This window comes from Macrosteles quadrilineatus, unplaced genomic scaffold (genome assembly GCF_028750875.1).
Source record: "Macrosteles quadrilineatus isolate MER2022 unplaced genomic scaffold, UCM_ALF_1.0 Scaffold_8__2_contigs__length_117827958, whole genome shotgun sequence".
NCBI lineage: Eukaryota > Metazoa > Arthropoda > Insecta > Hemiptera > Cicadellidae > Macrosteles > Macrosteles quadrilineatus.
The window spans coordinates 90,706,695-90,733,886 of NW_026542601.1; the positions used below are offsets into that span (position 1 = coordinate 90,706,695).

Sequence of the window (27,192 nt, forward strand, 5' to 3'; positions counted from 1 at the left end):
GAACTAACGCAAATATTGGAGAACTATCGAGAACTAACGAAGAACTAACGATTGGTATATAAATATAAGCATTTTTATTTAGAAAACTGTGCCCGCTGGAAATTCTATAATTGTGAAGTTGGCGTACCCACTTTTTATGCTTCGTAACTTTTTAATTTTTTGAGAACTAACGCAAATATTGGAGAACTATCGAGAACTAACAAAGAACTAACGATTGGCATATAGATATAAGCATTTATAGTCATAAAACGGTGCCCGCTGGATATTCTATAATTGTGAAGTTAGCGTACCCACTTTGTATGCCTCGTAGCTTTTTTATTTTTTGAGAACTAACGTAAATATTGGAGAACTATCGAGAACTAACGAAGAACTAACGATTGGTATATAGATATAGGTATTTATAGTAAAAAAACTGTGCCCGCTGGAAATTCTATAATTGTGAAGTTGGCGTACCCACTTTGTATGCCTCTTAATTTTTTATTTTTTTAGAACTAACGTAAATATTGGAGAACTATCGAGAACTAACGAAGAACTAACGATTGGTATATAGATATATGCATTTATAGTAAAAAAACTGTGCCCGCTGGAAATTCTATAACTGTGAAGTTGGCGTACCTACTTTTTATGCTTCGTAACTTTTTTTTTTTGAGAACTAACGTTAATTTTGGAGAACTATCGAGAACTAACGAAGAACTAACGATTGGTATATAGATATAGGCATTTATAGTAAAAAAAACTGTTCCCGCTGGAAATTGTACAATTGTGAAGTTAGCGTACCCACTTTGTATGCCTCTTAACTTTTTTATTTTTTGAGAACTAACGTAAATATTGGAGAACTATCGAGAACTAACGATTGGTATATAGATATAGGCATTTATAGTAAAAAAAACTGTTCCCGCTGGAAATTGTACAATTGTGAAGTTAGCGTACCCACTTTGTATGCCTCGTAGCTTTTTTATTTTTTGAGAACTAACGTAAATATTGGAGAACTATCGAGAACTAACGAAGAACTAACGATTGGTATATAGATATAGGCATTTATAGTAAAAAAAACTGTTCCCGCTGGAAATTGTACAATTGTGAAGTTAGCGTACCCACTTTTTATGCTTCGTAACTTTTTCATTTTTTGAGAACTAACGCAAATATTGGAGAACTATCGAGAACTAACGAAGAACTAACGATTGGTATATAAATATAAGCATTTTTATTTAGAAAACTGTGCCCGCTGGAAATTCTATAATTGTGAAGTTGGCGTACCCACTTTTTATGCTTCGTAACTTTTTCATTTTTTGAGAACTAACGCAAATATTGGAGAACTATCGAGAACTAACAAAGAACTAACGATTGGCATATAGATATAAGCATTTATAGTCATAAAACGGTGCCCGCTGGATATTCTATAATTGTGAAGTTAGCGTACCCACTTTGTATGCCTCGTAGCTTTTTTATTTTTTGAGAACTAACGTAAATATTGGAGAACTATCGAGAACTAACGAAGAACTAACGATTGGTATATAGATATAGGCATTTATAGTAAACAAAACTGTTCCCGCTGGAAATTGTACAATTGTGAAGTTAGCGTACCCACTTTGTATGCCTCTTAACTTTTTTATTTTTTTAAAAACTAACGTAAATATTGGAGAACTATCGAGAACTAACGAAGAACTAACGATTGGTATATAAATATAAGCATTTTTATTTAGAAAACTGTGCCCGCTGGAAATTCTATAATTGTGAAGTTGGCGTACCCACTTTTTATGCTTCGTAACTTTTTCATTTTTTGAGAACTAACGCAAATATTGGAGAACTATCGAGAACTAACAAAGAACTAACGATTGGCATATAGATATAGGCATTTATAGTAAAAAAAAACTGTTCCCGCTGGAAATTGTACAATTGTGAAGTTAGCGTACCCACTTTTTATGCTTCGTAACTTTTTCATTTTTTGAGAACTAACGCAAATATTGGAGAACTATGGAGAACTAACGAAGAACTAACGATTGGTATATAGATATAGGCATTTATAGTAAAAAAAACTGTTCCCGCTGGAAATTGTACAATTGTGAAGTTAGCGTACCCTTTTTGTATGCCTCTTAACTTTTTTATTTTTTTAAAAACTAACGTAAATATTGGAGAACTATCGAGAACTAACGATTGGTATATAGATATAGGCATTTATAGTAAAAAAAACTGTTCCCGCTGGAAATTGTACAATTGTGAAGTTAGCGTACCCACTTTTTATGCTTCGTAACTTTTTCATTTTTTGAGAACTAACGCAAATATTGGAGAACTATCGAGAACTAACGAAGAACTAACGATTGGTATATAAATATAAGCATTTTTATTTAGAAAACTGTGCCCGCTGGAAATTCTATAATTGTGAAGTTGGCGTACCCACTTTTTATGCTTCGTAACTTTTTCATTTTTTGAGAACTAACGCAAATATTGGAGAACTATCGAGAACTAACGAAGAACTAACGATTGGTATATAAATATAAGCATTTTTATTTAGAAAACTGTGCCCGCTGGAAATTCTATAATTGTGAAGTTGGCGTACCCACTTTTTATGCTTCGTAACTTTTTAATTTTTTGAGAACTAACGCAAATATTGGAGAACTATCGAGAACTAACAAAGAACTAACGATTGGCATATAGATATAAGCATTTATAGTCATAAAACGGTGCCCGCTGGATATTCTATAATTGTGAAGTTAGCGTACCCACTTTGTATGCCTCGTAGCTTTTTTATTTTTTGAGAACTAACGTAAATATTGGAGAACTATCGAGAACTAACGAAGAACTAACGATTGGTATATAGATATAGGTATTTATAGTAAAAAAACTGTGCCCGCTGGAAATTCTATAATTGTGAAGTTGGCGTACCCACTTTGTATGCCTCTTAATTTTTTATTTTTTTAGAACTAACGTAAATATTGGAGAACTATCGAGAACTAACGAAGAACTAACGATTGGTATATAGATATATGCATTTATAGTAAAAAAACTGTGCCCGCTGGAAATTCTATAACTGTGAAGTTGGCGTACCTACTTTTTATGCTTCGTAACTTTTTTTTTTTTGAGAACTAACGTTAATTTTGGAGAACTATCGAGAACTAACGAAGAACTAACGATTGGTATATAGATATAGGCATTTATAGTAAAAAAAACTGTTCCCGCTGGAAATTGTACAATTGTGAAGTTAGCGTACCCACTTTGTATGCCTCTTAACTTTTTTATTTTTTGAGAACTAACGTAAATATTGGAGAACTATCGAGAACTAAAGATTGGTATATAGATATAGGCATTTATAGTAAAAAAAACTGTTCCCGCTGGAAATTGTACAATTGTGAAGTTAGCGTACCCACTTTTTATGCTTCGTAACTTTTTTCATTTTTTGAGAACTAACGCAAATATTGGAGAGCTATCGAGAACTAACGAAGAACTAACGATTGGTATATAAATATAAGCATTTTTATTTAGAAAACTGTGCCCGCTGGAAATTCTATAATTGTGAAGTTGGCGTACCCACTTTTTATGCTTCGTAACTTTTTCATTTTTTGAGAACTAACGCAAATATTGGAGAACTATCGAGAACTAACGAAGAACTAACGATTGGCATATAGATATAAGCATTTATAGTCATAAAACGGTGCCCGCTGGATATTCTATAATTGTGAAGTTAGCGTACCCACTTTGTATGCCTCGTAGCTTTTTTATTTTTTGAGATCTAACGTAAATATTGGAGAACTATCGAGAACTAACGAAGAACTAACGATTGGTATATAGATATAGGTATTTATAGTAAAAAAACTGTGCCCGCTGGAAATTCTATAGTTGTGAAGTTGGCGTACCCACTTTGTATGCCTCTTAATTTTTTTATTTTTTTAGAACTAACGTAAATATTGGAGAACTATCGAGAACTAACGAAGAACTAACGATTGGTATATAGATATATGCATTTATAGTAAAAAAACTGTGCCCGCTGGAAATTCTATAACTGTGAAGTTGGCGTACCCACTTTTTATGCTTCGTAACTTTTTTATTTTTTGAGAACTAACGTTAATTTTGGAGAACTATCGAGAACTAACAAAGAACTAACGATTGGTATATAGATATAGGCATTTATAGTAAAAAAACTGTTCCCGCTGGAAATTGTACAATTGTGAAGTTAGCGTACCCACTTTGTATGCCTCATAACTTTTTTATTTTTTGAGAACTAACGAAAAAATTTGGGAACTATCGAGGACTAACGAAGAACTAACGATTGGTATATAGATGTAAACATTTCTCCTCAGAAAACGGCGCGTGCTAGAACCCGGAAGTGTGAAGTTAGCGTACCCACTTATAATCGGCTATAACTTTTTTATTTTTTGAGAACTAACGAAAAAATTTGGGAACTATCGAGAACTAACGATGAACTAACGATTGGTATGATCAAAAGTGGATACGCTAATATGGGTACGCCAACTTCACGGACCTGACATTGAAAGATACCATACCACGACTAAAGAATTTACCCAAATCTTTTAATTTTACAGACTATAAAAACATACTACTATCCATTAAAATGTACAACACCTATAACAGAGTAATTGATAATAAACTATACCAAGTAATACAGAATAAAGCAGTAATAAAAATAAAAACACACACACACACACACACATAACACAATGACATGTTACATCATCATGAACAATCACCATCTCACTCTCATTCTCTCTCTCTCACTCACTATCACTCCTCTATCTCCCCTCTCTCTCTCTATCTCTCTCTTTCAATACCCCTCTTCCTCCCCCATTTTCTCTTTCACTCTCTCTCTCTCACTCTCACTCCCTACTCACATTCTCTCTCTCTCTTTTCAATACCCCTCTACCTCCCCCATTTTCTCTTTCACTCTCTCTCTCTATCGCTCCCACCCCCAAACATTCTCTATCCCTCTCTCTTTCATTACCATCTACCTCCTACATTTTCTCTTTCATTCTCTTTCTCTCTCTTTCACTTTCAATAACAAACACCAACCCTCAACTTTCAATCACAAATACACATATATGAAAATTTTCAATTTCATTTCAATTCTCCATAAAATCCTCTCCTTCCATAACTACTAACCTGTTTTAATTTTTTAAGTATTTTTTATTTTCTTACCAATTCTTTCTTAAGTTCATCTACTCAAATAAAATGGCCAACAACACTACTGTACATTTTAACAATTTTATTAACTGTGAACTATTTTTGAAATTCGCTTTTTTAGGTATTCAAATGTAAATTTTGCTCCAAGACGACACCAATACAATTAAGAAAACCAATAGTAGAGTCTACTAACGAAGACGATGATGTAGTTGTTGCTGAAGATCTTGGAAAAAAGAAGAAAAAGAAGAAGATAGCTAAATATGCTGGTTTGAATATTGCTGCAGTTGAAAGTGTAAAAAGTACCTCTGTCAGTATAAACAAGACACAACATGCTATAAACAAAGGTAAAGATCAGAAATATTTCAAGAAAATATCTGTAAAAGAACAGCAACGTATGCAGAAAGCGTTGCAACTTACACCTATGCCAAAAAAGAAGACATCTTTATTGGATGCTTTTCTTGACAGTATGTGATGTTACTCATTATACTTATTTTTCAACTTACTTAATTATAAACTACTTTTTTCAAATACAGTATTGTTTTAATTTATTCTCCCACGCATGTTTAGATTTTATGTTGGTGACTGATAAGCATATTGTAATTATTATTTTAATTTTTCCAGACTAAATCTGTAAAAACATAGTAAAAAAAAATTATCATCAATCTAACAAATACTTTCTTTAATTAACTTGTCAACAACCTTAATCATGAGTAAGTAAGTGGTGGGAGTAACTAATGATATTTTATAGGGAAAATCACAAAAGCTGCATTCACTTTTGAACCATAATTTTTCAGCTATAGGGGTTGCAGTATTTTTTTAGATTTATAAGGACAATGCTGATACAGAAGTTATTTAGTTATAAGGAGTACATACTAATTTTAATCAAAACTGGCTTTAAAAAAATCTGATTTTCCATTATTTTATGGGAAAATAGCATAAGTTACAATTTACAATAACTTTTGAACAGATTTTTTTTAATCGTTTGTACCATTTTTGAGAAAATTTGATTTTTTATTATTTGATGGGATTTTATAGAAAAATCACCATTCAATTTAAAATTTGAAAAAAGGAAAAATAAATACCTGGAGATACTATGGATTATTACCTACATACCAAATGTCATCTCAATCAGACTACAGGTGTGGTCTGCAGCTCCGTACACATCCACACAGACATAACTTTGAAAACCACTTTTTGGGGTTCAGACTTCAGGGGGACACAAATTGGAAATATTCGCTCAAAACTCATACTCGAAAATTCTGACAAAAACAATACCTTCACCATATACTATGGTATAGAGGGAAAAATTAATACTAATAAAAGATATCTATAGGCAAGCATGTTCATTTAAAACCTTTTTTCTCGTCTCGTGTGCATCACTACGCATGCTGTTGGAAAGATATTTTCTTGTAGATGTGCAGAATCCCTTTATAAATTTAAATAGGTTAAACAATAAGCACTAAAAATGAATTTAAAATAAAAAAAATTAACATGGGCCTTATGGTTTGCCATGCTGGTGATGAAATATAAACAGAAAATCTAAACAAATGGAAGCAATTCCAATCACATGTTTCATTTACTTACAGCATGGGGTAAAAATAGAGAAGTTGGTTCATTACATATTTTTGGTCGAGTTTACGACCACTGGACGACCTCTAGTCATTGTTCAATACATTGACTAATGCACAGCTCTCAGACCCAAATGTGCCTTCTAGTTTTCATAGATTGATCATAGACTGATTATTGATATTATGTGATATTATATAGCTTTAAATGAGACCCTCTATGGCTATCTATGTCTAGTTGTTTTTTTTATTATTCACAAATCCAACTCATTCAAACTGTAGATAATCGTTTTCTTAGGGGAGATATCACTCAAGCATCTCACTTTACAATACCAATGAATACAGACCTTATAAAAAGCGCATTGCCTATGGTAAAAATTCAGTCTGGTAATATTTAAATATTGGATGGTTCCCGCGGCGGCCGCTAGGAAGGGAAGGCGCTACTATCGCGAGCGCACGGACAAGTCAACTGACTTGAGTCCGAGAAAGTGAGACAAAGAATCGGCTTAGTGAGAGAGAGATAGAGTAGAATAGTACGGCCGCCACAGGAGTGCATCCTAGTGGCGGCCAAAGCTCATTTCGATGGAAAAATTTGAGTCTGACTATTCTCCATAAGCATTTTACTTCTTATAAGGTTTGTATTAATTTCTTTAACTCATGATAGTTCAAAAAGAGTAACAAAATAAAAATCTAAATGAAGTAAAGACAATTTATGTGTCAATACCGATTCAAGATAATGTTGTCAACATAAAAGCTCACAGGAACACAAAACTTAAAAGATATAACATCTCCAGAAGATGTCTCATGTTGGTCTGGAGCATGTACAACACTGTACACTTGTGTAATGGCTAGAGTACATAAGACTAGTTTTTAAAAGAGGGAGAGAAGTACCTATTTAGGTAAAATAAACTAATAATAAAATAATTTAAGTTCTTTAATGATGTAACAAAAAATATCTATAACAAATAAACAATAAATAATTAACTAAATGAACAATCAAACCTAACGATATTACAAATTTATAACATGTAACTTTACAGTTTATAATTCATTAAATTTAACTAACAAATTCTATAGTGATAAAAAAATGACCAGAATATAAAAGCAGATAGAAGGCCTAGTTAAATTTAGAAATACAATCTTTTGTTGATATTAAAAATTAAAACATAACAAAATATTGTAATTATTTTTTCAGATATTTGAAATAACTTAAACAACTCTAACCGTTATAGTCAATATTGATTTGAATTCATTTCTATCCAAGCTACAATTCACTCTGGGTAGGGTTATGAAACAAGTGCAGAATCGTGATTTTTCTAGCTTACTTTGTCTGATGAAGACTACTTGCCCTACCAAAAGTCAATGGTTATCAGTCAATACGGTAAAAGTTAACAATACATTCATTATAAAAAATTAGGTACAAATATTACTTATACATATTTTAAAAACATTTTTCATGCTTACATCAACTTTCCCTGATTTTGTAGCATTTTTAAGCATGAATGTGATGGTATTTTTACCCATAAGGAATTCGGAAGGAAACATTGATCGAGAATACATTATGTATTATGCCTTCTTACATTTTCAATGTCATAAGTTCCAGTAAGGACACTTTTGGTGAGAAGGATGTTGTTACGGTACTTAATTTGTAACTCCAAAGCAGGTAATTTATTCCAAAGGAATTTGTTCTTGAACAACCTGCAAAGTAAAAGAAACAATTAATAAGTGTTTAAACTAAATTGAAATAATATACAACAGGTATTGGATTACAATTATTGTACACCAGAATGACATGTATTTTTTAAGTTAACTACAGTAGAACCCCTCATGTCCTACCTTGATGGGACCGGCCATATCCTGCGATCGGGACAACACCCGTAAGCGTAACTTGTAGTATCCGCGACTTTGGTAATTGTCTCCCACGATGGCGGCAATACTCGTGAGCGTAGCTTACAGTCTTCGCGACTTCGGTAATCGTCTCCCGTGACAGCGGCAACACCTGTAAGCGTAACTTGCAGTCTCCGTGACTTTGGTAATCGTCTCCCGTGACAGCGTCAACACCTGTAAGCGTAACTTGCAGTCTCCGTGACTTTGGTAATTGTCTCCTGTGACGGCGGCAACACCTGTAAGCGTAACTTGCAGTCTTCGCGACTTCGGTAATCGTCTCCCGTGACAGCGGCAACACCTGTAAGCGTAACTTGCAGTCTTCGCGACTTTGGTAATCGTCTCCCGTGACAGCGTCAACACCTGTAAGCGTAACTTGCAGTCTCCGTGACTTTGGTAATTGTCTCCTGTGACGGCGGCAACACCTGTAAGCGTAACTTGCAGTCTTCGCGACTTTGGTAATCGTCTCCCGTGACAGTGGCAACACCTGTAAGCGTAACTTGCAGTCTCCGTGACTTTGGTAATCGTCTCCCGTGACAGCGGCAACACCTGTAAGCGTAACTTGCAGTCTTCGCGACTTCGGTAATCGTCTCCCGTGACAGTGGCAACACCTGTAAGCGTAACTTGCAGTCTCCGTGACTTTGGTAATCGTCTCCCGTGACAGTGGCAACACCTGTAAGCGTAACTTGCAGTCTCCGTGACTTTGGTAATTGTCTCCTGTGACGGCGGCAACACCCGTGAGTGTAACTTGCAGTCCTGTTATCAGCGATAGTGGTGATCGTCTGCCGCAATTACAGAAACATCCCCTATCTGCCTTTTGGTTACCTGATCGCGCTCGGAGTTATCGCCCCATACAGGAAACAAGTAGACGGTCGGACACTAGGTTGGATATCCCAAGGAGTCGGTTATTCCGAGGTCGAATATGAGGGGTTCTACTGTATTTACAAAAATGATAGTTTTTAAAGGAAAGGAAACTTTAGAAAAAGTAACCTTTAGTAAGACACAAGACTGATATGATTAATATTATTTTTAACATCAAATTTATTTAAAAATAATTTTGTTACAAAACAAAAAAGTCATGCCTACTAAATATTTTCTATAGTAAAAGCCAAAGGAAACAAATTTAGATGCTAAACAAATTACAAACATACTCAAAATCAGCTTTGGATTCCCATGAAATCAATTTCTTAAAATTGTTAAAGTAGGCCAATACAAACGTACGGCAGTATTCTTACAACTAACCACTCGAATGTGGAACCCTACACCATCTTGAACTTATGTAGGTACTGTTATAATAACAGTAAAATAAACACACCCCTTATTTACATCCAGTTAGTACACTATGCTTTCTAATAAATTGAACCTCAAATTAAAATTTGAAATACCCCTGTCCCAGCAATCCTGTAGCTAATCAAATTTAATTTTTTTTAATCATTTTTTACCGGATCAGTGTTCTAAAAGTTCAACATTCAAGACAACGGCTGTTACATGTAAAATTGGATAAACAGTACTTAGGTTTGCAACTCGGATACTTTTGTGTACTTTTTTACTTTCACATATTCAGACCGGCTTCAGATTTTTAGCCGACTACCACTCAACTACTTGGCCATATAGTGAACGGTTATGTAAACGGTTGGACGTAGCCCAAGGGAAATATGAAAATTAAATGCTTTAATATTGCATTGTCATCCATTTGTGAGCTACGTTCTAAGTCTCTAGCTCATCGGGAAGGGAAGTTAGTTTAAAATCTATTGCAAATTTGTACCGAACAGACAAGAAATCAAGTTAATAAAAACGTTTTTAAAACAAAAAATGTTTTACTACAGTATAACAAAGGTTAACGGATAACAAAGGCCAAGTTCAAGTCGCAAACGAGAGCCCCAACCAATCAGCAGCTAGAGTCAGTACCTGAGCGCAGAGAGTCGTGTAGTCTGCGTCGGTCTGTCCGCTCGCTCTGATTGGCAGAGGTTTCCCCCGTCTGCGTAACTCTTGCATGACTTCCGTTAAGTCCAAGATGGATACCGGGTCCAACTTATGTTTGCCGATCAGCTTCACCAGGTACTCAATGAAGTGGGTCCTACGCACACGCCAAACAAGCATTTACTAGATATCAAGTGTTAGTACTAGTTAATAAAATCGCAACCATATGAAAGATCTTGTGGTTTTTGAGACAGTTTGTTTAGTTAATGATGAAAAATGTAAGTCAATTAGATTTTTTTTTTAATAAATGAAAAACTAAACAGCAGACATCGTTAAAAGGATTTGTGTTGACAGCTGCTCTGCATAAAAAATGTTTGATTCTTCCATTAAATTTGTAATATGTCTACTGTCATTGAAATAAGCATGTCTTATATGTTGGGATGATAGGCTTACCTGATTGGGAAAGAGTTGATTCTGGTACAATAAACATGGGCTTTACACTATAGAATATTCAACTGTCACTTTATGCTCTCAGTGACAAAGAATAGTTATTTGTGTAACTAGTGAGCAAAGTGAACAATTGACTCACTCGAGAAAAATACTTACTCACGAGCCGTAGGCCAGTGAGAAATGGTTTCTCGAGTGAGGCAATTGCACTATGCACTCGAGTTGCACATTATATTTTTCCTACAATTACCGTAAAACAAATAAATTGGTAAAGAAACGTAACATATTTTTACACAGAAGTGAATTTTTAATATGACATTTAATGAAAAGTAACAAATACAACAGTACAACAGGTGACCAGCTGATTTACAGCCAGTGCTGCCAACGTATTTTGCGCGCATACGTCTTAGTCTGCATGTTACGCGCTCACTATTTCGTGCCTTCACGATGCAAATCTGGAGTATGTGCATGTACATGTTCTCTCACTGATTTGAGAAAGCAAAGTGGCCAATTCGCTCATCAGTGAGACAATGTTGAGACAATGGTAACATTGTCTCACTCTAATTACTTTGTCTCACTCGCTCCAGATTTGCAACGTGAAGGCACGAAATAGTGAGCGCGTAACATGCAGACAAGGTCGTATGCGCGCGAAATACGTTGGCAGCAATTGCTGTAAATCAGCTGGTCAGCTGTTGTACTGTCGTATCATTAAATTTCATATTAAAAGTTCACTTCTGTGTAAAAATATGTCACGTTTCTTTACCAATTTATTTGTTTTATGGTAACTGTAGGAAAAATGTAATGTGCAACTTGAGTGCAAAGTGCAATTGCCTCACTCGAGAAACCATTCCTTACTCGCCTACGGCTCGTGAGTAACTATTTCTCTCGAGTGAGTCAATAGCTCCCTTTGCTCACTAGTTGCACAAATAACTATTATACTTTCATAAATTGTGGAGCAAAATTCAATATAGCTCTACCCTACTAAAATAAAATTTTTCCAGAGCAATTGTTAAAATGTATGTGATTGCTAAAGCTGTCAATATTTAACATCACTCAACGTTGCTTTCATTTACATTTTGTTAAATCAATTTAGGACAAAATCAATCAATTTCAATTTTAATTTCAATTTCAATCAATCAATTTTAGGACATTGAATGAAAAGGGAGTTTCTATGTTTTGTTTCTGTCTCAAAAACTACAGTGTCTGTTGGAAGGCAAAAAAACAACAATCTTGAATCTCATTAATATTCAGATATATGTTTTAGTAATGTAAATGTTTTTGTTTTTATGACTAAATAAGATAAGGTGTGTCTTCCCAATTACTAACCTTTTGCAAGATATTAACTAGTAAGTATATGTTACAAAAGAGATTAATTTTGACCAAGACATTTAAACACATATCATTCATATTAATATGATTCAATTGTAAATTATCACACTATAAATCTCTTCCATGATGCGACATTGCAGATTTCACAGGATACCTCCATGAGGGCGTTGTAGTAGTGTAGAGGTGGGGTGCCATAAGGACGAGGGGGGAGTCGTAAGCCTTCCCTCCTCACTAACGTCTCTAGATCGTCCGCCGTCAAGAGCCACAGGGACTCTAGGTGATGGTATCGTACAATCCGACAGAGTCGCTCCACGTAATGCTTCCTATTTACGATATTGATCTAGTTTATCTTTAGACAAGTTAAAAACTCTGACAAAGAAACTTGAATTTTCTGTCATCGCAGAAAACAGAACAGTTTATTTTATCAATTAATCGCTTGACTAATGCAGTAACACATTTTGTTTTAAACTGAATATGCATGCAAGATGAGTGTAGAATGGAGTGAGATTAGGTGTAGCTTTGTTACTCCCTGCTATTTTTTTATATTTTTTATTATAGCAAAAAATTATTTTTGACCCCAATGACCTAGGAGTTGCATCAAATTTCAAACAATCTAAATACTGCTGATCTTTTTCAAACAAAATGGAAAATGTCACCTAAAAATAAACTAAATGATATAAACCGTAACAAGAATTATAAAAGTAGATAATCAGAAATAACCGTTTTCTATTCAAATTATAACAAATAGGCTACCGTACAAGTGTTTGTCAAGTTGTTAAAAGTAATAATAAAGTACTAAAAAACTACCAAAAATATTTAATGTACCGGTGCCCTTCCTGTGCAAAAGAATGTGTTTTTGTATCAATCAACCCAAGTTTTGTGTTTAATTTGAAATGTTATGACCAATCGTAGAAGAGGATAAACCTTAGACGTGGCACTGGCCCAAAAACATGTAGTTTTAACCAGACATCCAAGAATATTTAATTTAATGTAACATAATACTTTTTATTATTTTAAAAACTTTTCCACATAGCAGACTTGTAAAATAATATTTTAAACTCGCTTAAAATTAGTAGAATGCTGCTGACTGTGCCAACAACAATTTACATACTGCAAGCATGGAGATGTATACATCCCGGATGATAAAGGATAGACATTAAAAATACAGTAACTGTGAAGCTGCATAGCTACCACTTAACGTTAACATTGTCTTAACGACTTAATGACGTCAATAAGACAGATGCATATTCAATACAAACATTTCAAGGTAAATATCAAGGTGAAGGTGAGTTCAAGGTCAAAGGTGAATATAATATGAGTAGCAGAATGAGTGTAATAGAATTGTGTGGATCTGTGTAAGATCAGCTGTTTCATTTAAAAAGGTCACTAGATAGTGGCTTTAAAATTAAAAAAAACCCAGTTACCTGCAAAGTCCTGCTTTTTCCACTGCCAATCCACAGTTTGCGTCCAAGAGTCCCTCAGGAGTTTCCCGTTGCAGCTGAACGGAACATCGGGCGTAAGGTCCCTCAGGACCCCCCTGCTCCTGGTTGTACTCTATCCCGTGGTCCTGTGCAACCGGAAATAAAAAATTACTATTTAAATTTGATCTTAAATACGTTAAATTTGTATAATCAATCAATTACATGAGATAAGTCGAAAATGTGGCATATTGATTGTCTTTGTAGGCCTAATTTGCATTAAAAAAACTTCTTATTTTGCTATTATAAACCAACACTTGTTACTTTTTAAAGAAAGTTACTACTAAGACACAGAAGATATTCGTCAACAATGTAAAATTGCAAAAACATTTTTACAAGTTTATCTGTTTAAATATTAATTTAAGAGGAGTATTTGTACTAATACATGTTTGTAGTAGAAAAAATGCAATGTAGTAAAATATCTAAATACAAAATTTGGATAGTGATAAATGATGGTATATATTAATCACTACAATTGTTTTGATGGAATCAGCAGGCAAATTTATAATTGCTAAAAATGAACACCTCATATCCTCAACTCCTTGAAGAATGAAAAGAGCTTTACCCAGCATTGTATTGAAATTCTCTGCATTAGGACAAAAAATATTTTCTTAAAAATGTATTTAAAAAAAAATCTGTCCCACAAAGAAAAAGGAAAAAAAAAAGAAAAAAAAAAAAATAATGAAAATGAGAAAAGAAAAAGATCTGTCTGTGTATTATTAATCTATCCCACTTGGCCTTTATTCCTAAACTAGCCATACCTCAAGCAGTTTCTCTAGCAACTGCGGCTCCTTGTCTCGCAGGTAGAACAGACAGTTGCGAGGGTGATGTGCGTGAAGTCCTAGCTTGGCACAGTACTCAGACACTGTACAGTTGGCACCCATGGAGAACGGTTTGCCACAACCAACACAGAACTCGTGTTTGCACTGAGGACAGGTCAGATGCATACAGCCTCCTTTGGATAGGGAATAGCTGCAATATAGGACAACTGTTGTGAATTGGAGTGGCGAAGCTCTTATATCACACTCCTGCATTTGTTTTACAAATACTCCTCCTGAACGGTTGAAGCGATCTGCACGAAATTTAGCACAGTCATAGTAACCAACCATGGGAAGGTATAAATCTGAAATGATACAAATCGAACCACAGGGTGATACAAATCACGTAATTTCTCTACGTGAATTTAAACTTTTAGAAATTTAACATGGGTCTTATGGGTTAATTGGTCGCCATGGGTTATTTGTGAGATAACAATAAAAAGGTAAACAAGAGTTGCAACATATGTTAGTCAACAAATCATCTAAAATAGCACATTACAAATACCGTACAGAGAAAAAGGGAAGAACAATCAGATTAATATCATCGAGCATAATTGACTTTAAATACCCCAAATAGCCATTCCATTTAAGTGAACCAAATATAGGCCTAACATTGAGTTTGGATACTGCAAGTAGACATTTTATTGATGTGAGCCAGACTTACTATTGACTTTGGATAGGCCTACTACAAATAGGCACTCTATTTACAGTATGTGAATCAAATGAACCATTGACTTAGGATACTGCAAGTAGACAATTCATTTACGTGAACCAAAAGTACCATTGACTTTAGAACATGCAAATAGACATTCCATTTAAGTGAACCAAATATATCATTGACATTGATACTGCAAGTAGACATTTTATTTGTGAGAACCAGATGAAACATAGACTTTGGTTCCTGCGAGTAGACAATTCATATAGGCTACCGTACCGCAAATAGACATTCCATTTATGTGAACCAAATAATCAAATATACCATTGATATTTTTCAAGGGTGTTCAAAAAGGTGGGGGGCATAATTTACGTAGTGATTCCTTGGGTCAAAATAAATAGAAAATCAAGAATAACCCAGACGCCATTTTGTATTTTACACATATGAAATTTTTTCTTTGAAATTGAAATTTTATCTTTGAAATTGAATTTAAATTTTGATCTTTGAAATTTTTAGTTGAATCAAGATGAATTTTTTCCATAACTGAAAACAAAATCTATGTTTCTCAAGTGAAACAAATTTATTTGTGTTGGATAAATCCTGACATGTCCCTTACACTAGATGTTAGAGCTTCTGGCCTATTAGCCTGGATTCAATCACCAATTGTGTTTACGCTGTAGATTTACTTAGCTAGATAATAGAGAAATTATGGTTCTCTCAGGCATTTATGTTTATTTTAATATTCAACTAGTCTTCATGTTTGTATATACAATTGTCAATTATTGAATCACTTTAGAAGATAGACACCAGGGTGTCTACTACATTCTGGATAAAAAATTCATGGACAATTCCCGTACATTTAAGGACACTTTGCCGTAACCTTTGTCGGTGTCATTAGGCCTACCGAATAATTTTCCTGATTTGTCAAACTGTATTAATCTTGTTATTCACTGTAGTTGTACCAGAGAGAAAAGTAAATAATAATAGAAGAGTAAAAAATTACAAAATAGAAATTTATTGAAAGTAAACAAACATAGGCCTACCTATACTTTAGGTAAAGCTTTTATAGTGTAACAGAGAAACGCAATCATTGTCTCCTGCGATAGCGACAAATATCTCCATCAGTCACGTAAACTTCATAACATAGCTTATCCGATCCAGGCCGATTAATTTGGCATGATTCGCCCTGGCACAACGTTAGGTTCTCGACTACTTTTGAAAAAAAATCTTTAATGCATATTGTTACTCAATTCTTAGTACAAAATCAAGGTATGGTAAGCGGCTATTAATAAGCAATAAGCACAGAGTAAGATTATTGTATTTTCATTTGCAAAGTTAATATCGACACATAACAATCATTAGGTAGTTGTTTATCTTAGGCTCAATTACATTTTCTTAATAGATTTTACAGCTCTTTCAAGAATCAAAATACCCAGGCTTAGACCTAATTATTTAGGAGGGCCTATATAAACTGAGTAACAAACAATCAGGTTATAATAGCAGCAAAGTCACTAACATCATTCTAGTTCATAAGATTTTGATTGCTTAAAGCATACAACTCATTAAATAAATATATGGGAAACAAAAAACATTGAAACCTGAATAGCCAACAATATAAGACAAAGATACAGAAAATGCAATGACATAATTTGAAACCAAGCAGGCCTACATAGTGATAAAACATTAATGCAAACAACAATGCTTGTGGTTTTGTCAATTTAAAGATAAAATGTCCATAAAAAAGGGGTTAACTTACAACATAAGACTGTAGATTATTTACATGTTTAATATGAAACCATAAACAGTTTTATGGCACTAGGCACTGGCCGCAAAGAAGTGAAATTTAACAGCCATTATAAAGCTATTATTTTCACGATAAAATAGGTTTGAGATCTAATAATAATTACCCTAGTAATAAAAAAAGAAGTTGTAAAGGAATAAAAGTGATACAACTTTTATGAGCTAGCTGCTGAGTCAACAGTTCTTGGAAGTACTTGACTTGACACTTGATTGTCGTGATAAAATATTAATGGGTTTGAGATTGTTAATGAGATTTTTATTGCATAATTACTCTAGTAATAAATTATGAAAATGTAAACAAACATCTGATAAACCTTTTATGTGCTCCTAACCAACTAGCGATCAATAAAATTATGGCCCATTAAAAATTTAAGGACATAGTCTGGCATTTAAGGACAATTCCCGTACATTTCATGGCCAGTAAAAATTTAAGTACAATTCCCGGTTTCCCCGGATTTCCCGGTTGGTAGACACCCTGGACATACACGTTGTGTAATTACTTTAATCTGAATATGAAGGCATGCAGATATAAAACAATGTTTAAATGCCAGTTTTTCTTAAGACATGTAGGATGATTTAGATAGTGCAAAGCTGACCGATTAGTTACTAAGGTCAGCTGTTATTTATACAAGTCCATTCATTTAACGCCCAATGCTCAAGGGTAGCTGGGTCCTGTTTTGGACCACCAATAAGTGAGTTAATATACTGTTCTTGAAACAATAACAAATCTTCTTTTTACAGTCTGTGATATCTGACCTGTTGTTACATTTGGGACATGTGACGCCGTGATCCGCCAGATGTTTAGACAACTGAGTCTCGGAATCATTGTTGTCTTGTAACCAAGCTGCGTAAGCCTCACAGCTGATTCCTTCATGCTGTTTCTCCCACTGGCAACAGATCATACATTTTATTTTAACAAATTAATAAATACACGATAATGCAAATTAGTACACACAAACTCAATGGAAGTATTTAAGCAGAGCAATTCTGACATAATATTTGTTCAAATTGGTAATTGTTTTTAAGCTCACCGGACGACGACAGTTGGCACACGTGACTGATCGACAATCTGGACACACTAGCCTCTTTTGGCGTGGATTGGCAATGAATCCAGAAGAACACTGCAAGTTTAAAACTGAAATTAGATTCAAGAACAGATTAAAGAAGTGCTCAATTTGCGGCAGAACGGCGTTCCGGTACCTTCCTTTCCGAAAAATAAAATATTGGCATACACAGGTACTAATCATATTAAATATGTTACAGTTCCGGCAACCTCATTTTTTACAAATTGAGCACTGGATGAAAGTAGAAACCAACTAATTTGCTCATTTCCCCCCTCTCAGTTTATTTTCAAAACATTTTCGTGGACACACACATATTGTATGAATATGAGGTAGAGAGTAGTGTAATGTCTGATTTGTGGTGACACTCACAAAATGTCCATCCATTCCGTCAACTTCCATCTTAGTTGTCAGTTTATGTTATGTGGGCCACCCCCACTAATCTCTGCCACAGAGAGTGAAGTCATTATTTGCACACCAGACCTAACCAATGGGATTCAAACTTCAATCTAAGGAGTTGTCATCTGGCTGCGGAGACTACGCTTCTGTCTACAGCACTAACAACCCTTATGAACAAAAGTCCAAGAATAGTAGTTCTAAATTTAACTACCAGGCTGCAGGACATGCCTGGTAACAGATACCTGCATAGATAACTTTTAAGTGAATGCTTAATTCTGTTACTCTCTTTTCTGTTTACTCTATCTCTATCAGTCTTTAGAGGTCAAAGGTCAAAAATATAATTTAATATAAAAATTTATTTACCTTGACACACCACTTAAAATGGGGATCCTGCATGAGAGTCCGGTCCCGAAGTTTCCTCTGGAAAAGTTCATGGACAGTCTCTTCCAAAAGTCCCTTGAGAAGAATATCAAGGTTGCTGAAGTAGTCCAGGGCCTGAACAAATGTCAACACATGTTATTTGCAAGTAAACAAGTTTAATTGGGCCCTTACATATAATATTTTTTTAGAGTATTTTTTTATTTTTCTCAAAATAATTATATTTAAATGTACAAAGTACAGTGAAATGAGTTTGTGAGTTTGTAAAACAAAGAATGATTCTGGTTTGCTATTTTTTTAATGGGGGATATTGCAAGCACATCTTATTGTTGTGTTACAATTGTTTCTAACAAAAACCACCAGTATAAATATGCTGCCAAATCGCTGTTTTTTGTTAAACCTCTGATCAATATATCCTTGCCTTAAATATGTCATTCCAAATCCCTCTTTTTAATTTAACTCTTGGGATGGAGGGGGCGTGCTCTTGTGGAGTTTAGCGTAACCTATTAAGATTTTGTCTGAAAAACTAGTTATTGTGTTATGCCTGCCGTGTCCCGCTCCCTACCGCGTTCTCGGATTACCATAAACAATGTTTTACACTCTCCTATTGGTTAAACCTGAATTGTCAGTTAGTGACGTGAAAGTAAAATGTAACAGTATACAGAATTCTTACAAAGTAAAACTAATAAATAATATAATGGTTTTCTAAGCTTTCTTGCCACGTCAATCTAAATATATAAAAGGCAAAGCCCTCACTGACTGACTCACTCACTCACTCACTCACTCATCACTAATTCTCCCACTTCCCATTTACCTAGGAGGCTGAAATTCGGTACACCGATTCATTGGGCATTAAATAGAAAAACTAAGTAGTTTTTATTCTGATCGGGTTTTCGGGCTCCGCCCCAGTGGCTCTGGATTTTCCCATGTTAACCTTATGATTTTTCATATTTAAAAAGAATTTCTTAACAGCTGTTTCATTTAAACAAGTTGGTTCTGTTCTATGATGTTCAATAGCATTAAAGTTAAAAGGATTACCAACAGGGTGCAGCACTGTTATTTTTTTCAATTTATGACTACAGCCAATTTGCAACCAAAAGGTGAGTGAGCGTAGCGAACGAACTTCAACCTGGAAGCGAGTTAGCGTAGCGAACGAGCTAACCTGAAGGCAAGTGAGCGGAGCGAACGAGCTCCAACCTTAGGTGAGTGAGCGTAGCGAACGAAGTTCAACCAGGACGTGATTGAGCCATGCGAACGAGCTCACTTGTGAAGTTAAACGGGGCAAAGCCCGCGGGTACAGCTAGTCTAAATATATAAAAGGCAAAGCCCTCACTGACTCACTCACTCACTCACTCACTCACTCATCACTAATTCTCCCACTTCCCATTTACCTAGGAGGCTGAAATTCGGTTCACCGATTCTTTGGGCATTAAATAGGAAAACTAAGTAGTTTTTATTCTGATCGGGCTTTCGGGCTCCGCCCCAGTGGCTCTGGAGTTTCCCATGTTAACCTTATGATTTTTCATATTTAAAAGGAATTAATGAATCTTAACAGCTGTTTCAATTAAACAAATTGGTTCTGTTCTATGGTGTTCAATAGCATTAAAGTTACAAGGATTACCAACAGGGTGCAGCATTATTATTATTTTTTTTATTTATGACAACAGCTAATTTGCAACCAAAAGGTGAGTTAGCGTAGCGAACGAACTTCAACCTGGAGGCGAGTTAGCGTAGCGAACGAGCTAACCTGAAGGCAAGTGAGCTCAGCAAACGAGTTCCAACCTAAAGGTGAGTGAGCGTAGCGAACGAACTTCAACCAGGACGTGATTGAGCCATGCGAATACTTATGAAGTTAAACGGGGCAAAGCCCGCGGGTACAGCTAGTTAATTATAAAAATTAGTTATTTGGTCACTCACCTTATCAGGATCACATGAGTGAAGTTCTGGTAGTTTGCAGAATGGACAAACGCAGTCGTTGATGCTGCGCTCTGTGATCTGCAGAGTGAAGTAGTGGAGAGCGCAGTCTTTGCAGCATCTATGCTCACATTCCAGCATCGAGACCATCTTAGTGGCAAACAATAATTTGTAAGAGTACACAGCACTAATGCAGTTGTAGTTAGTTTTTACATGACGGATGAAATTGGGAAATCTTTCTTGTCAAACAGTAAGTTTTAACTATTAGAGAGTTTACCAGTGTCAACAGTAAGACATGACCTATAATTTGAATCTCCAACACACAGTTTTCCCCAATTCACAAGCAAAAGTTTCTCAAATTGTGATATTGTGTTGTCCTAAACTAATACACTTCATATATTTTAATATATTTTACACATAAACCCTCTTTTGCTTGATAGGGTCTCCAATGTTCCTCAAAACCATTTTATGTAGCAATTTTGTATGTTTGTTAATTTTACAGCGAGTGTTGAAGACAGCCTATGAATAAAACTTATTACTTCATGGTATTTTGTGTTACAGAATGTGAACAATTAGGACTGACCTGGTTCATGGTATATTTTCCTGCACAAAGTTGACAGTCCTGTTGTAGAAAAGTGAGCGCAGATTGAAGAGAGCTGCACTCAGTGGCTGCAGAAATACTCGCTTCTCTATCAAAATTGAGTTCCAAGAGCTTCACCACAAGCTCAGCTTGATCATATGTAGACACTATACCCTCGGCCAGGTACCTTCTCACTTGGCGCTAACAAAGAAAATGATTAACAATGTATTTTTTTTATTTTGTATTTGACAAAACAATGTAATTGTTGGAAATGTAAAATTAAACATCGTATTTAAAATGTTGAGGTAAGTAAGTTAAGGTAAGTAGAAAAAAAGTATTTTACAAGTTTCTTGCAAGGTTTGAACCAATCACAATCGATCGAACTTTTTTTTAAGAAAGTAAAGTTTGTTTCGCCAGCTGGTGAAAACCCAGCTCAGGCTTGTTTACATAAGTATGTTTACAAACATTGAGTTACTTTGTGGGGTAAGCACTTTTTCCTATCACCGCACTGGAAGTATATACTGTATAGCGTTTTGATATCGTTTGTGATTGAACTGAACACTCAATTGTTTATTGAACAGCAGACACCAGTAAAGAAGAAATCAAAGAACATTTTAAACTAAAAAGTTAATTCAATAGTCAATAATAGACTTTAATATGACAAACCGATATCATCCTTCCTGGCACTAGAAAAAAGTGCTCAGCAAACAGAGCCTGCCAGCTTTTCTGCCGTGCGAACTAACATATTTTTGCTTCTACGTATCTTTTTTTGTTTGGGGTTTCACTTGCGAAACAAACTGTAGTAGTAAACTTCATAGATACAGTATACAATACAGCTAGGGAATAACCACAAACTTGAGAAAAAGTGACACATTTTCAAAATTTATTGTTAGTTAATTTGTTTGAGTTTTTAAAGATCAATTCAAAAAGATTAACTATGGTATCATGTTACCAAAAAATAATTTATAATTTTAAGAACTATTTCCTTTACCTACCAAAAAATTTAAATAACAACATACTAGTAACTTAAAAACTATTTGTGATGTCTAAAAATTACATACAGTATTAAAAAGATTTCTTAAAAACCTCCAAATCAACATGCAATAAAATTCCTTCCCATAACTCATGATCGCAACATCAAGCAAGCTGAAATACAAAGACACCAAGCAATCTTACTCTTTACAAGGAGACCTAAAATAAGACCAAGTTCTGCTATTCAACCACAAAAGAAAACTGTCTTTATTGAGTATCAGAACTTTCTTTAGAGGTTGAACCTGAACTATTAATTTTTAGCGTGAAAAGTTCATCAACAAATCCAGGGAGCAAATATTTACATCTTTTAATCTATGGGATTCATTCAGCACCACCAAAAGCTTCACAAACTTTGGTCCACACTTGTAAGCTGAAAACTCACCTCATACTCAATGAAACTTTGTTGTTCAGGAGTTACGACTTCATCTTTTTCAACCGTCTTTAACAAACTTTCCGCCTTAACGATTTCATTTCCTAAAATATTATCTTCAGGTTCACTTTCAGCAGAAATTCTCTCTGCAGCATCTTCATCTTCTACTTCTTCTTGTGCTTCAAAGAAATCACTTTCAGTTTTTACCTCTGAGTCTGAAGAGCTAAATGTTTGTAACCGTTTCAAATCACTCTCAGTCAGAGCTATTTCATCCCCATCAGATTTGCTAATGTCCACCGAATCGTGATTGAGAACACTCGCGAATAATGTACTTACTATCCTATCCAATACTAGGTCACTTGATAAAGATTCTTTTAAAAGTTCTAATATTTCAGCCCTGCTTTCAATCATAGACAAGCTTCTGTCGCTTGTCTGTGACTTGTCGCTTGAGTCTCTGGTTGATGAGTTTTTACCTAAACTGGATTGTTTATCGCTTTCACTTGAAACGGAACTGAGAGCCTCGTTTAAAATGTATTCAGGTATTGACAGCGGTGTGGAAATATTAGTTTGATCACTGTTAGTGGTTGCACTTAATTGTGAACTTACAACATCCCTATCGATTACGTTGAGAGCTACACCTGATGAAGGTGTTGAAATGTTTGTTTGATCACTATTAGTGGTCAGCTGTGAGCTAGCAGTATCTCTTCCAGATGCACTTAGAGCTGCACTTGATGAAGGTGTTGAAATGTTTGTTTGATCACTATTAGTGGTCAGCTGTGAGCTTGCAGTATCTCTTCCAGATGCACTTAGAGCTGCACTTGATGAAGGTGTTGAAATGTTTGTTTGATCACTATTAGTGGTCAGCTGTGAGCTAGCAGTATCTCTTCCAGATACACTTAGAGGTGCACTTGATGAAGGTGTTGGAATATTTATTTTATCACTATTCGTGGTCAGCTGTGAGCTCGTATTATCTCTTACGAGTGCACTTATAGCTGCACTTGATGGAGTGTTTGAGTTTGATTGAGAAATATTGTTTGATTCTTTATCACTTTTACTCGAATCATTTTTACCATCAATTTCAAATGACGTTTCAGTTGCTATCAAATTTGAATTAATTTCTTTTGTTTCTCCAAGTTGATCCATATCCAAATTTTTAGTTTGGGACGTAGTTGTTGAAGATGTCTTATCTGAAGTACTTTTCTCAGAGTCACTTAACGAATTTACTTCTTCACATTCCTGTGGAAGTTTTAAATTACTTGACACAGCTGTTATGCTGCCATCAATCTCTGAAATTGTTTCTTTTATGTCTTCTGTTTCAGGAACTATATTTTCAGCTGTCTTATTAATAGTTTTATCTTCTGCTAGTTCTTCAGATATTGCAATTGTATGAATATGTTTATCACTAGAAATTTTTGACTGTTCACTTTTAACTTTTTCACTACTATCCGATTTACTTTTAGCTGGTTTGTTGTGAGATTTAATTTGTCCACCTTTATCTTTAATTTGATCTGATTTGTCTTCATTAGATTTGCTGTTGTTAGATGGTTCAATCTTATTTTTGTTATAGGTCGTACTTATGATTTCAGATACTTCTGGCAGTATACCCTCTGCCAAGGATTTATTCTCTATGGATATGTTATCTTTGTCATTTACTTTATCATCCTCCAAAGAAATAACATTTTCTAAAAAAGTAACTTTTTCTATGTCATTAGCTGCCATAGACATTGGTTTCTTATCAGGTTTCTTTCGCTTTAATGGCTTCTTAATTTTTTCCTCTGATTTACTTAAGATATGTACAACTGCTTCCTTTTCTTCAGGACTGTTTGGTTTTGTATGGTGTTTTTCTTCTTCATCGGTGATTTTTGACTCAGTGACAGTAATTCTTTCCTTTACCTCAGAGAAATTGTCATGCATTTGGTTTACCATGATTAACAAGACAGAATTTCCTGTTTCTACATTTGTTTGTTTTGTGGTGTCTAATGAATCTGTCTCCTCTAAAACCTTTTCAGTTTTTGGGACAATTTCATCCTGTGTATCTTGTTTTATATTTGCATCATCCTTTTTGTCAGATAAAGTAGGCAATCTTTCATTAGAGTTGGCAATATTGACAGCATCAACCTTCACCAGCATTTCACTACTAATTCCACCTTCATTTTTGATAGGTTGCATGCCAATTTTCGCAGTAGGAATTGTTTTCATAGACGGTTCAGGTGATACAGATAAATTAATTTGTTCCAAGTTGACAGAATACTTTTGGTTGGCAAGAAGGTTTTCTTCTGCAACTTTTCCTTCTGACATTCCTTTCTCGTCTTCTTCCTCTAATAATTCTTCCTCTTCAGAGACTTCTTCCTCGTCTTCAATTTCTTCTTCTTCATAATATTCTTCAACATCTTCTGAATCATAAGGATCAGGACTAACATTTCTGCTGTTGTTGGTAGAACCAGCTATAATTTCTGAGGCACTTGGTGAGATGCTTCCTTCTCTTTCGAATTCTAAAACTTTCTTCGTACTTGATCTTGAGTCTGATTTTACGTGTTGTGTGGAAGGTGAGATTACTCTGCTGCTGTTTTCTACTACGTTGATTAAACCTTCAGATTTGTTCTTTTCATTATTTGTTAGGCCTATGTACTCTAAAGGTTCGCTTTCATCAATTACCTTGTTGTTTGAGATGTTAATAGACTTATTAAATTGATTTTGAATCACAACACGCCTGGTATTGGACGAATCTGTTTCAATATTCATTGCCAATTCCTTCATTGGTGGCTTTCTTTCTGATGGTAAAGGCTCATTGTCAGGAATTGAGACTGAAGAGGATGAGCTGGCTTTATCTGAGAGCTTTCCTGATTTCAGTTTTGAGACAACCAAATTTTCTGTTGCTGCATCCATCTTAACGACAAGTTTTGCTGATGTTACGACTTCAGCGTTTGGAATGTTGGTTTTATATTCATTATCACCTTCTATAACATCTTCTGAATAACACAGGCTTTCATAGGATGTACTATTTGAAATCTGCTCCTGCACTGAATGATGTTGGGGATGATTATTATTTGATTGGAGTTCACCTTTTTGATCTGGAATGTCTTGAACTTTTGATGTTTTTACATTTTCTAACTTATTGTTTGATGCATGTTCTGAAGGATCAGCTTTTACTGATTTAAGTCCGTCATCTGAAGAATTCATTTTAGAACTCAATCTTTCAGAGGTAATGAGGTTGTTTTGTTCTAAATAACTTTCTGCTTCATCTTTATTAAATAAATATTTCCTTACTTCTTGAACTTTACCATTGATTATTAGTTTTTCCACAATAATTTGTCTTTCATCTGATAACTTTGTATCTGGTGATAACCTAGGGTTGACTTTCTCTTCAGGTTCTTGATTTTTAGGAATGTTTAATTTACTTACATCTTTGCTTTCAGGCGTTTCCTCTACATTAACCACTCTGTCCTTCCCACTTGACACTGGCATATTTACATCCATTTCCTCAGTCCCACCTTGCCTAATTTCATTTTTATCACTTATACTGCTTACATCTTGGTCAATTTTTGTTTGGGAACTAAGACTATTACCAACCTCACCTCTGAAAATGTTTTCGTAATCTCCTTCAGAATTTTCTTGCTTCACAGCCTTATGTCGTGGAGGTATTTTTGGGGGAGATGAAAGTGTATCATCAACCAGAGTACTCTGCGCTAGCCTGGGCTCTGGAACATCTACAGGGAATCTATCCATTTGGATTTGGCTATTTTTGGACTTAGCTTCGTGAGCTTCAATCGACCGATGCACATAAGTGTCCAGCCAAGACTTGATACGTTGAAAGTTTGGGTCACTCACCTCCTCGGAAATTCCACTTCCCTCTCCCTGCCCCAGTCCCTCCACTAACACTGCCCCATCTGCAAACATAATAAATTATATCAAGACTTCAGTACTGTACATAACGGTTTTCTACCTGACATTTTCTCTTTATTTACATTAGAATTTCTGACCAAGAAACTTTTTACCAAGGTAGCCAGTTTGATTATAAAACACTTTAAAAGTTACTGTATTTTGTTAGATTGTTTTGAACTGGGACCAGTTGTCCTTGATCATTGGGAAACAACTGATCTTTGTAAGAAACAATGCTGCATAGGTACACTCCATACCATTGACTTTTGGATACCAAGTAGACATCCGATTTATATAGAACAGCTGTCATCAATTTTATGTAAAATGACATTGTTCAATGGTCTAAAATTATATGTTCTCATTTTGTGTTTGTTACTGAGATTGTTGACATCGCATGAAAGACACTATACAATTCAAAATAAGTCCTTCCAGTCTGGCTTGGTTAAAAATTTGGCGTATCTGAACAAAATCAATAATTACATCAGCACCTTCTGTCAATGGTTCGATCCAACAACATTTATCATCACTAAAACTAGCTACAACGTCATAA

General features: G+C 34.9%; 2 protein-coding genes across 5 annotated transcripts in view; one reads left to right on the forward strand and one right to left on the reverse strand.

The window, feature by feature from the left end:
* The window catches only part of LOC129000880 (uncharacterized), a 29,917-nt gene extending 24,281 nt beyond the window's left edge, over positions 1-5,636 (forward strand). The window contains exon 3 of the mRNA XM_054427946.1: positions 5,255-5,636. Coding sequence (XP_054283921.1) covers positions 5,255-5,605 — 351 coding nt within the window. The 3' untranslated portion in view covers positions 5,606-5,636. The remainder of the gene's footprint in view (positions 1-5,254) is intronic.
* A 2,118-nt stretch (positions 5,637-7,754) lies between these two features.
* The window catches only part of LOC128999403 (E3 ubiquitin-protein ligase lubel-like), a 45,121-nt gene continuing 25,683 nt past the window's right edge, over positions 7,755-27,192 (reverse strand). Inside the window, exons 17-26 of one of the 4 annotated variants that reach the window (XM_054425898.1) lie at positions 22,776-26,650; positions 21,365-21,562; positions 20,785-20,931; positions 18,853-18,984; positions 18,061-18,150; positions 17,786-17,916; positions 14,518-14,728; positions 13,703-13,845; positions 10,491-10,659; positions 7,755-8,396 (exon numbers count right to left, since the gene is read on the reverse strand). In XM_054425898.1, the coding sequence (XP_054281873.1) occupies positions 8,367-8,396; positions 10,491-10,659; positions 13,703-13,845; positions 14,518-14,728; positions 17,786-17,916; positions 18,061-18,150; positions 18,853-18,984; positions 20,785-20,931; positions 21,365-21,562; positions 22,776-26,650 (5,126 nt within the window). In that variant the 3' untranslated portion in view covers positions 7,755-8,366. Of the gene's footprint in view, positions 8,397-10,490; positions 10,660-12,432; positions 12,602-13,702; positions 13,846-14,517; positions 14,729-17,785; positions 17,917-18,060; positions 18,151-18,852; positions 18,985-20,784; positions 20,932-21,364; positions 21,563-22,775; positions 26,651-27,192 lie in introns of those variants that run through there. The other 3 variants (XM_054425899.1, XM_054425901.1, XM_054425900.1) reach the window with 3 other exon arrangements.